The sequence below is a fragment of the Callithrix jacchus genome, chromosome 3 (genome assembly GCF_049354715.1).
Source record: "Callithrix jacchus isolate 240 chromosome 3, calJac240_pri, whole genome shotgun sequence".
Classification (NCBI taxonomy): domain Eukaryota; kingdom Metazoa; phylum Chordata; class Mammalia; order Primates; family Cebidae; genus Callithrix; species Callithrix jacchus.
The window spans coordinates 87,766,312-87,778,739 of NC_133504.1; the positions used below are offsets into that span (position 1 = coordinate 87,766,312).

Consider the following 12,428-nt stretch of genomic DNA (forward strand, 5'->3'; position numbering starts at 1 on the left):
CCACCAAAAGTGGCCTACGCAGCTTTTTTTTTTTTTTTTTTTTTCATTTTTCTTGAGATGGAGTCTCACTCTGTCACCCAGGCTGGAGTGCAATGGCATGATTTTGGCTCACTGCAACCTCCACCTTCCAGGTTCAAGCAATGAGTAGCTGGGACTACTGGCACCTGCCACCACGCCCAGCTAATTTTTACATTTTTATTAGAGATGGGGTTTCACCATATTGGTCAGGCTGGTCTCAAACTCTTGACCTCAGGTGATCTGCCCACCTCAGCCTCCCAAAGTGCTAGGATTACAGACGTGAGCCACTGCACCGGGCCTTAGCAGCTTTTCAAGTCTAGCTTCTTTCATTTAGCAGAATGTCTTTGAGAGGCAGCCATGTTTGTTCAAGTATTGATAGTTCATTCCTTTTTACTATTGAATTATATTCTACGTATGAGTGTACCATGGTTTCTGCATACATTATTTAAAGGACATTTCAGTTTAAAAAAAAATTTTTTTTTAAAGACGGGGTTTCACCATGTTGGTCTGGCTGGTCTTGAACTCCCGACCTCAGGTGATCCTCCCGCCTTGGCCTCCAAAGTGCTTGGATTACAGGCGTGAGCCACTACGCCCGGCCGACATTTCAGTTTTTAACCGTATTTTTAGAGATTATGAATTCCCCCAAAGATTCTGAAAGAAGCAAAGAAATATAAAGACTAATATTGCAGTAAATAAAAATGTAAATTATACGCTTTTTAAATAAGAGAAAACCCTAACTTCAGTTTTTTTTTTTTTTGAGACAGAGTCTTACTCGGTTGCCCAGACTATAGTGCAGTGGCACGGTCTCAGCACTATGCAACTTCTGCCTCCCAGGTTCAAGCAATTCTCCAGTCTCAGTCTCCCGAGTAGCTAGGATTATAGGAACACACTACCATGCCCAGCTAATTTTTTGTATTTTTAGTAGAGACGGGGTTTCACCATGTTGGCCAGGCTGGTCTCAAACTCCACTCCTGACCTTGTGATTTGCCAGCCTCGGCCACCCAAAGTGCTGGGATTACAGGTGTGAGCTACTGTGCCTGGCCAAGCTTCAATTTCTTTTTTTTTTGAGACGGAGTTTCGCTCGTTACTCAGGCTGGAGTGCAATGGCGCGATCTCGGCTCATCGCAACCTCCGCCTCTTGCCTCAGCCTCCTGAGTAGCTGGGATTACAGGCATGCGCCACCATGCCCAGCTAATTTTTTGTGTTTGTAGTAGAGACGGGGTTTCACCATGTTGACCAGGATGGTTCTCCATCTCTTGACCTTGTGATCCACCCGCCTTGGCCTCCCAAAGTGCTGGGATGACAGGCTTGAGCCACTGCGCCCGGCCCCAAGCTTCAGTTTCTAAGGTAGAAAAATACATTTCACCTGTTCCTTCAATTTTTACTCACCCATGTTTGCCAGAAGGCAGATGGCGGCTTGTACATCCACTCCTGCATATACATCTGCTAGTGAATTTACCACTGGCAAACAAAGTGTATGTACTCTAATTCTCCGCTCACCTAAAAAAAAAGTCATTGAAAATACATTAGATCAAAAAGGAAATAAAGCAGAGTAAACAAGTCGATTTTTTTTTTTTTGAGACAGAGTCTCACTCTGTTTCCCAGGCAGAAGTGCAATGGCTCAATCTCAGCTCACTGCAACCTCCGCCTCCCAGGCTGAAGTGATTCTCCTGCTTCAGCCTCCTGGGTAGCTGGGATTACAGGCGTCTGCCACCATGCCTGGCTAGTCTTTGTATTTTTAGTAGAGGTGGGGTTTCACTATGTTGGCCAGGCTGGTCTCAAGCTCCTGACCTCAGGAAATCCACCTGCCACGGCCTCTCAAAGTGCTGGAATTACAGGCATGAGCCACTGCACCTGGCTACAAGTCAAATTTTTATTCAAGTTATTGTTTTGGCTAGATTATATCACCAACAGGATTTTGCAATGTAAAAACAAAGTCTTACAATTAACGCTTTTTAAAGAAAATTGAACACTCTCTAAATCTGCAGAGTATGAACATATGCTATACTTTGTATATAGATGAATATTAGGTTCTAGTTTTTACTTTAACATCACTCATTCTAAATTATATCCCAAAGAGTAAAATATCAGAAAACTTAGATTGTCAAATAACAAATGAAGGCCTTAATTGCTAAGCAGTTTTTTACTTTATGGGGCAAGAAATATTACAAAGAATGGCACAGCTGGATTTGGCATTAATTGTTTTGAAACAAGATTCTATGGATATAAGTCTTCCATAAATTAAAAACAGTATACTACAGCTTCAAAATAGGAGTTAAAAAAAGAAAATAACAACATATATTTGCTTAACCCTAATGCAAATTCCATTACTTCCCACTGTGTATTCATTCTTTTTCCCCACTCCACTAAAGGCCATGTGAAAGGAGGGGAGAAACTGCTGCACACTTTATTTCATTTCTGTTAACATTACCTTTGCTTGATGTATATAATAGGGCTGTCTGAAAACACACTAAGGAAGTATCTGTTAAACTTTCTTCAATTGACAACTGCACAGCAAATCCAGCATCAGGATTGATGTTGGCAAGGGATAACAAATCAGTAGAACGGACAAAGAAGTTACCATGAAAAGTGTGCATGGAAAGACCTAAAAAGAAGAAAATGATATAAAAAATGAAGTTAACAATAGTATCTTCACCTCAAGCTAAAGTTAAAATCAAACATATTCATGATTTTGAATCAAAAGGATAACTGGGGGTAAGTTTCAAGCACAGGCAGAGTTTCTAAAATATTAATTCAAAAAACCAGTGCACGTTATATAAAGGTAAAATAAAGTATTAAACAAGTATTCACATAAAACCAAGGAAGTATACATTAAACGATCATGAAGGCAAAGAGTCTTAATTTGACTTCCCTATTCCTCTTAATTCTCCTTCTAAAATCATTTCTAATGTAGGCTTTCTCTTAGGTTCTTCTGAGTAAACCAAACATTACTTTTGTCTACTTATTCAAGCTATTTTTTAAAATTGGGCAAGAATTATTTAATAACTATCTATTTAAAACATGGTATGGCTAACCAGATCAGTCTTCCAATGCTCACTGATTTTGATACAAGTATTTAATATAAAGCATAATTTTTACTACTTCATACCTTTAGTACACCTTATTCTCATAACAGCTTCAAATCCAATCTTTCTTGTGAGATACCGTTTTAGGTCTTTTTGTAACTTTTCTGCTTGTGAAGGATTGTGAGTAGAGTGAAATGATGGATAGTAATAGATGCACCCTGCAGAATACTTGGACATGCAAGCTTTAGAGAAAAATACAAAACGTATTAGCTACAGAAATAATATTCTACTTTTCCGAGAGTAGTACAGATTCTACAGATTATATATTATGAAGAAATCTAAGTCATGAGAAAACCTACGCCATCAAAATAAGAACATATAAATCTGAGAAAATAGTAACATCTATAAAATATACGATAAAGTTTCCTGTTGAGCAGAATGGTAAGAGAACCACGCTATATAAACAAAATACTAGTGACATTTTATATTTGTATAGAGCTTTAAACTTTACTGGTAATCTTCATAGATATTGTCTATCTAATCCACATGCCTTTCTTCCTAAAATATTGAGAACGCTTACTGAGGAGTTTAGACTTAATTATGTACTAAACGTGTTTATTTAAACAAATGTACACATGATGACTCTCCTTACCTAGAGAAGCAAGATCAGAATATTGTGAACTTAAAAGGAACAAATCCACTGCAGTTTGCTGTCCTGAGCAATCTAATGCAAGTTTCTTATAAAAATCAGTTGCAGGGCCAAGATGCTGTACCACCTAAGTCAACAGATCATAAAGTAAGAACTAGAAATTTTTATGCGCATATTTTCATGTTTTATAATAAAAAAAGGATGTCCTCTGCCTCCCTATCAAACTTGGGTGTTTTTTAAATGTCTAGGCATTTGGTGGTTTCCTATGATAATAATGACAGCTAATCTTTATAAAAAAAACACTTATGTGCCAGCACTATTTAAGGTGTTTCACACAAATTGAATAATTACGTTTCACAAAAATTGAGTAATTTAATTTTCATAACACATGTCTCACATGGTTTTTATCTACATTTTACAGATTAGAAACTGAGGCAATAACTGATTAAGTAACTTGACCAAGAATACACAGATATTGAGAGGTGAATCTTGGAATATTAACCCAAGAAATCTGGCTACAGAATGAGTGCTATTAACCATTGTTAAAAACTGTTACATAACAACATAAAAGAGTAAAAGATTAGGGAAGGTGTTTCTTTTGGTATGAGAAGACTTGAGCTGAGAAGGTGACACTGGGGAGAGTGTCTCCAAGTTCTTAATCACCACGCTATACTTCCTAACAAAATGTTTCAATCCTCTTAATTATACTGCATGACGATTATATTAGAGCTTACTCTAATATAAGGAATTAAAGATATGAAGGAGTATGTAAACCAGAACAGATACTAAAACTTTAGAGTCCAAGACAAAGAATATTTTTGAAAGTTTTTTTTTTTTTTTTTTTAAGAGACGGAGTTTCGCTCTTGTTAGTCAGGCTGGAGTGCAATGGCGCGATCTCGGCTCACTGCAACCTCCGCCTCCTGGGTTCAGGCAGTTCCTCTGCCTCAGCCTCCTGAGTAGCTGGGATTACAGGCACACGCCACTATGCCCAGCTAATTTTTTGTATTTTTAGTAGAGATGGGGTTTCACCATGTTGACCAGGATGGTCTCGATCTCTTGACCTCGTGATCCACCCGCCTCAGCCTCCCAAAGTGCTGGGATTACAGGCTTGAGCCACCGCGCCCGGCTATTTTTGAAAGTTAAATGAGAAAAAAACAAACGAAACTCTATCAAAGGATTCAGTAAATATATAACAGCTTCCTGTGTTGAAAACACCACAGTAATTTAATGTATCAATGAAATAAATGCCAGCTACACTTGTTGATGAGTTTAAACAATATGCTTATTTTAAAATTAGCTTCCTTCTCAAATGTAATTTAAAAATACAATGTCTATAAACAGTGAAATATGGTGCCTTTTTTCTCTAGCATATTGGTGAAGAATAAAAAAGCAACACTAATGGTAGTTACAGGATGAGAATCCATAAGAAGAGTTTGATTAAAAAAAGCCAATAAACAAAACATTATTTAATAACTTAAATAAAGATTATGCCCTTTAACCCAAATACTTCACTTCTAGGAATAATTTCACTTCTAGGTATTTATCCTAAGGCAAAACTAGATATGTGGTTAAAGATTTATGACACTATTAAAACTGTTTAATTCATATTCATAACTACTTATGACAGTTTCTCAAATACTGAGGCCAGAACAAACTTATACAAAAGAAAAATGAATATTTTAGTTCATTTGTTTGAAATAGGGGCTTTAAAATGCCCTGACCAAATCTTCACATAAAACCCAAGTAATGTTCAGCTTTGTATAATAAATAAATAATATTTTATTATTATTACTGTGTTCTTTTTTTTTTTTGAGACAGTCTCACTCTGTTGCCCAGGCTGGAGTGCAGTGTCAGTGATCACAGCTCACTGCAACCTCCGCCTCCTGGGTTCAAGAGAATCTCCTGCCTCAGCCACCCGATTAGCTGGGATTACAGGTATGCACCACTGTACTCGGCTAATTTTTGTATTTTTAGTAGAGACAGGGTTTTGCAATGTTGGCCATGCTGTTTTTTTTTTTTTTTTTTTTTTTGAGACGGAGTTTCGCTCTTTTTACCCAGGCTGGAGTGCAATGGCGCGATCTCGGCTCACCACAATCTCCGCCTCCTGGGCTCAGGCAATTCTCCTGCCTCAGCCTCCTGAGTAGCTGGGATTACAGGCACGCGCCACCATGCCCAGCTAATTTTTTGTATTTTTAGTAGAGACGGGGTTTCACCATGTTGACCAGGAATGGTCTCGATCTCTTGACCTCATGATCCACCCGCCTCGGCCTCCCAAAGTGCTGGGATTACAGGCGGGAGCCACCGTGCCCGGCCGACCATGCTGTTCTTAAACTCCCAGACTCAAGTGATCCACCCTCCTTGGCGTCCCAAAGTGCTGAGATTACAGGTGTGAGCCTGAGCCACTGCACCTGGCTATTGTTATTTTTTGAGATGGGGTCTTGTTACATTGCCCAAGCTGGTTTAGAACTCGTAAGCTCAAATGATCCTCTAGCCCCAGCCTCTTGAGTAGCTATGGTTACAGACAGATGCCACCACACCCAGCCCTTTTTAAAAAGTAGTAAAAATACAGGTCTGGCTCATAACTGTAATCACAGCACTCTGGAGGGCTGAGGCAGGAGGATTGCTTGATCTCAGCAGTTTGGGGCCAGCCTAGGGAACACAGCAAGTTCTTGTCTCTACTTTTAAAAAACAAAAGAAAAAAAAAATACTGAAGACAAACTATTCGATAGCTGAAAAGCAATCAATTAATTGATTACTTTCATATTTACTTTCTCTGTGACTTCAGAGAATGGTCACAATATACTCTCCAATGAAAAAGGCCAGTTAAAAATACATATATATATATGCATATATGATGCCCAATTATGCTTATTTGTATGTTTATATAACTAAATGCTATTATCTTGTTAGATTACTGATGATTTATGCTTTTCTCCACTTTCCAAGTGTTATATATAATGCTCTATGTTATCTTTATAATCACAAAATATATTAGTATGAGCATGTTGAATTACAAGAGCTCACATTTACTAAGTTTTACCACTTGTGTAATAGAAAAGAACACTGGAGTCAGAAAAATCAAGTCACATTTTTAACATTAAGTATTTATTTAACCTTTAGATACTCGACTTCCTCATCTATAAAATGAAACTGTTAGACTAAATGATTTCTAAATTTCTATGACTTACAAAGTAATAAAAAGAACATACTGTGACACAAAAACAAAAACAGAATTTGAGCTAAAAACTCTCTCGTTAGTTTATTATTAATGAAGTAGAAAAGTTAAAAAAAAAAAAGTAGACTAATAAATAATTACACAATCTTGAATATGACAAAAAACTAAATATAAAATACCTTTGTACTCGATCTCTGATTAGGATCTTCTCTGGATTGCAGAAGTCCTGCACCCAAAGAAGGTAATTGTGTTTGAAATACAGACACACGGCCACCTGTTGGAGACATTAATTTAAAGGCAGCCTGAAGTGCAGGACCAAGGGCACTGTGTGTTTCTCTTGTATTGGTGAACATATTTGGTAATGCATTCAGTAAGTCTTTTATAAGCTGGGAAAACAAAGATCAAAAGTTAAGTTACTGAGAAGGCAAAGGAATAATCTTTTAAAACAGTCCATAGTATATCATGCGTCACTGTATTTCTGGGGACGGAAACTGAGGGGTCAATAGATATGCCACTTACATTGTCTATTATTTGTACTATTAATATAGCAAGTAAAGAAACGTTAAACATTTTAGTTACCAGTTGAAATATAAATATTTTTATGCTTTAAGAAAATAAATTGATCTTACCTCTTTACTTTCATATAGATTCACAAGTAAACTATCCGGTGTAGGTAGAAAAACATCTATAGGGAAAAACATGTATTTTAATCAACAAATCAAGTGAAAGAATACATTGAAAATCTTAGTTTTTATCAGGTCATATATGTAATATGTACCATAATATTGCTTTATTAAACACACATACTCTATATATTCTACAAGTGTGTTTGTAATACATACACAGGTGTAAATAACTTAGAATCAAGTATTTCCAGAAAAACAATTATTTTGAAAAAATACTAGAGCGTATGACATTCTCCTCAGAGCATATAGCAAATAAAGTAGCCCCCATTTCAAAGTCTATAGTTAGAAAGACTTTTATTTTACTGACTGCTTACCATCTATATCAGACACAATCAACATTTGAGGCTGCGATAATCCTTCTTGTAAATTGTAGAAATGAATAGTGCTATCAAAGGTCATGAATCCTATTCTTGTTCGTGAATCTCCAGGAAGCCTAAAGAAAAAAAAAATGACAATTTTAAATTCAAAGTGCTCAGTAACATATTTCATTTCAGAAAATAATGAAATAGTAATTTAAGTCTAAGGATAATTACACATATGCTTTTTTATAGGGGACAGAAAAATTATCCCTATCTAAACAAATATATATCAGAGAAGATGACCAAAGTGAAAACTTACCCATATTTCCAGTTCCAATATTAGAACAATAGTATGTCTTGCTTAAGCATTTTAAAGGCAAAATGACAAATGAGTATTTCCCAAGAAAATATTGAATATAATTGCAAATCAGATTTTAATGTGTAAAATTTTAAATAAAACCCACATTTATGAATACTGAAACATTTTATCTATCATTAATCTTTAAAAATGTTGTTAGAGCTCAGTTTTCAAAAGTTGATGCCACAGTATAAAAGAATAAATTACCATTTCATTGCCTGTCAAGCTTTCTTTATTAATAAGATAGGTGCTTCATCTTACAGAAGTATATTACTTAGTACCACCAACTAAGTAATTTGCTGTTTTAGCAATGCCTTTAAAATATTTTTGGTTATTATAGAATGCCAAAATAGAACATGCAACAAAGCAAGAAGCATTATTACTGCTATGGATGGTTGACAAGGTAATTCAGATACAGTCTGCAAGGCAGGTCAAGAGCATTTTCAGAAAATAGAATGCAACAAGTTATGTGGATGTTCAGCTTACCAATATGGGCAATATTTATGATGTTTCCAGACTGATCTTCACTACTGTGAGACTTCAAAGATCACTGAGCGGTGGGGTCATTTGTTACTGGTTAGAGGAGACTACTGACCTACCCCAAGCTAAAAATATATTGAGTTGATCTGAAACTGCTCCAGTATCAAACTCCTTTCTCAAAGAAGTTTCTAGAGCCCTTTCTAAAAACATATTAATGTATTTGTTGCTATTCTATCACTTTTTTCTTTTACTTTCCCAGTGCTTCTATGTTCCACTGTAATCAAATAGAAATATTTTTAAAAACATTTTCCATTCTCAGTTTTACACTTTTGCTTTTGCAAAGTCTATTTAATTTAAAAGTTGTCAATCACCTGTGTCAGTGTGGCTCCTATATCATACTTTTCATTACAAGGCTAATAGATTAAATGGATTTCTGGAGCACAGTGACGGAATAGGAGCTTGTTCCATCCACTCCATACATCAACCTGGTATTATAGTACCTCCAAGAATGGTGTATCCCCTTGGGGGATTAAAACTTGGTATTTAAAGATGAAAACAGGCCAGGTGCAGTGGCTCACACCTGTAATCCCAGCACTTTGGGAGGTCAAGCTGGGTGGACCACTTGAGCTCAGGAGTTCGAGATCAGCCTAGGAAACATGGCAAAACCCCGTTATACTAAAAATACAAAAATTAGCTGGGTGTGATGGTATGCGCTTGTAGTCCCAGCTGCTCAGGAGGCTGAGGTGAGAGGATCACTTGAGCTTGGGAAGTCAAGGCTGCAGTGGGCAGAGATCACAACACTGCAATCCAGCCTGGGAAACAGAGCAAGCCACTGTCTTATAAAAAAAGGCCAGGAAAGGTGGCTCATACTTGTAATCCCAGCACTTTGGGAGGCTGAGGAGGGCGGATCACAAGGTCAAGAGATTGAGACCATCCTGGCTAACATGGTAAAACCCCATCTCTACTAAAAACACAAAAATTAGCTGGGCATGGTGGCGCGCACCTGTAGTCCCAGCTACTCAGGAGGCTGAGACAGAAGAATCACTTGAACCTGGGAGGAGGAGGTGGAAGTGAGCCAAGATCACACCACTGTCCCCCACCCTGGTGACAAAGCAAGACACTGTCTCAATAAAGAAAAAAAAAAGACAAAAATATCAACAACAACCCAACCAATCATCTCTGTACAGTAGTTTTCCATTGCCACTCACTGTTAAAGCTATTTTTGAAGTAAGCACTTGTGAGTAAAGCAGGGGCAAATACTTCAACCAAGGATTAACACATGAAAACTGGCCAGGCGTGGTGGCTCATGCCTGTAATCCCAGTACTTTGGGAGGCTGAGGCAGGCAGATCACCTGAGGTCGGGAGATTAGAGATGAGCCTGACCAACATGGAGAAACCCTGTCTCTACTAAAAATACAAAATAAGCCGGGCACGGTGGCACATGCCTGTAATCCCAGCTACTTGGTAGGCTGAGGCAGGAGAACCACTTGAACCCAGGAGGCATAGGTTGTGATGAGCGAAGATCGCACTATTGCACTCCAGCCTGGGCAATAAGAGCAAAACTCTGTCTCAAAAACAAAAAAACATGAAAATGTTTAGTAACAAACACTAAAAGCAAATCTCTCAGTATCTCTGAATTTTAAAAATCTTAAACATCTTAATGTTATCAGTTTCCTTTGAGGCCAAGATCCGTGATATGCACACTATGGTGACTAAGTAGTACTCAACAGGGCAAGGACTCTTCAAGCTCAAATGGAAGATAGAGGAGAACCTTTTAGAATCACCAAAGTACTTGGGACAAAGTATTCACATATAACAACTCCCATACTTCCACACATTAGGAACCGCTGCAATGGTGAACCACTCTTACTAACAATCTTAAGTCACATTGCTTGTGGGTATTAAGAGTAAAACAGAAATGTGGAAACAACCATATTTTCCAGAGATTTGGAAGGTTCATTTTTATAGCTAGATGAGGGGCTCCTTCATGACCAATCTTGGTAGACACAGAGGAGGGAATTAGAACCAGGTATAAGTCATACATTCTATACTTGCTATTTCCATTTCCATAATCTGGCTCATTAATGTGCCAAAATGCTCAATTTCTTAGCCAGGTGTGGTGGTAGGCACCTGTAATCCTAGCTACTTGGGAGGCTGAGGCAAGAGAAATGCTGGAACTGTAAGGCAGAGGTTGCAGTGAGCTGAGATCATGCCAATGCACTCCAGCCTGGGTGACAGAGTGAGACTCTATCTCAAAATAAATAAATAAAACGCTCAGTTTCTGGCTTCCTAACATATTTAGCACAAAATCAGTTCCCTCCTTCCCTTTAACCAGCTCATTCTGTCATTAGTGCAATTGAAGTAAGTTGGTGAAAAAAATTCCTTCCTTAGGCATACATTACAGCCAGATTTCTCTCATCCAGATTTAAAAAAAAAAACCCTTTTTATCTTTTTAAATTTTATTTAAACTGACAGGAAAAAAAGTGTGTATCTGTTATGTACAACATGGTATTTTGAAATATATATATACATACACACAGACACTATAGAATGGCTAAATCTAGCTATGAACATAGGCATTGCCTCACAAAGTAATTATTTTTGTAGTGAGAACACAACAATTCTGATCTCTTGCATTTTTCCAAGAATACAACATATTGCTATTAACTATGGTCACCATGTTGTACAACAGACCTCTTGAACTTATTCCTCCTATCTTTTACACTTTGACTAGCATCTCTCAGAACCTCCCACCCCATGATCATCAACCTAATTCCTGGTAACAAACACTGTACTCTTGACTTTTATGAGATTTACCTTTTTAGTTCCCATTGAGAACACACAGTATTTGTTCTTATTTCGCTTAATGTGATGACCTCCAGGTTCACCCATGGTATCATAAATGAGAAAAATTTTCTTATTTTTAAAGGCTGAATAGTATTCCATTGTGTGCATATACCACAGTTTCTTTATACATCCATCTGTTGATGGATACTCAGTCTGATTATGTATCTTGGCTCTTGTGAATAATGCTGCAATAAACATGAGGTGCAGATATATCTTCTGCACACTGATTTTATTCTCTTTGGATACATTTCAAGTAGTGGGTTTGCTGGATCATATGATTATTGTTTTTAATTTTCTGAGGGACCTTTATACTTTTTTCCATAATAGCTGTACTAATTTACATTCCCTAAAGTATGCAGTTTCCCTTTTCTCCACATCCTCACCAACATGTTATCTTTTGTCTTTCTGATAGTTCTCATCCAGATTCCCAATATCCTGGCTAACTCAAGTTTTCTGGCCCCTGTGCTCAGATTGGCTAAGTCAGACAGTTAGATGAGATCTAAATTCCTGACTAAATATTAGACTTTTATGATTTTATAAGTCAGATAACAAGTCATAAATCATAACTTGAGTATCAGGATCCTTATTCTATGGTACATAAGTATACTCTTTTTAGCTGATAAAGAAATATAACCAAACTTAATAAAAACCAACCCCACAAACTGCTAACACTTCATATTTATATACATTTATATATGTATACACACACACACACACACACACGTATAGTATGAATTAAAAATACTTACTTGTCTAGATTTTCTAAGAGTGACTGGCACAAAATTGTCATATATCCAGCTTCCACTGCATTATGAGACACATCTAAAACAAACAAGTAAACTGCAGGTTGAGGAGGACGAAGCTGAAAGGAATAAAAAATAAGGTAATTC

At 37.1% G+C, this 12,428-nt stretch overlaps 1 protein-coding gene across 11 annotated transcripts in view; it reads right to left on the reverse strand.

Annotated features, from left to right (window-relative positions):
- SEC24B (SEC24 homolog B, COPII component) overlaps window positions 1-12,428 on the reverse strand; it is a 112,458-nt gene that overhangs the window by 19,850 nt on the left and 80,180 nt on the right. For all 11 annotated transcript variants that reach the window (XM_054253064.2, XM_054253065.2, XM_054253062.2 and 8 more), the window contains 8 exons: window positions 12,288-12,400; window positions 7,869-7,987; window positions 7,498-7,553; window positions 7,048-7,254; window positions 3,697-3,820; window positions 3,128-3,286; window positions 2,450-2,623; window positions 1,408-1,518 (listed from right to left, as the gene is read on the reverse strand). In XM_054253064.2, the coding sequence (XP_054109039.1) occupies window positions 1,408-1,518; window positions 2,450-2,623; window positions 3,128-3,286; window positions 3,697-3,820; window positions 7,048-7,254; window positions 7,498-7,553; window positions 7,869-7,987; window positions 12,288-12,400 (1,063 nt within the window). The remainder of the gene's footprint in view (window positions 1-1,407; window positions 1,519-2,449; window positions 2,624-3,127; window positions 3,287-3,696; window positions 3,821-7,047; window positions 7,255-7,497; window positions 7,554-7,868; window positions 7,988-12,287; window positions 12,401-12,428) is intronic.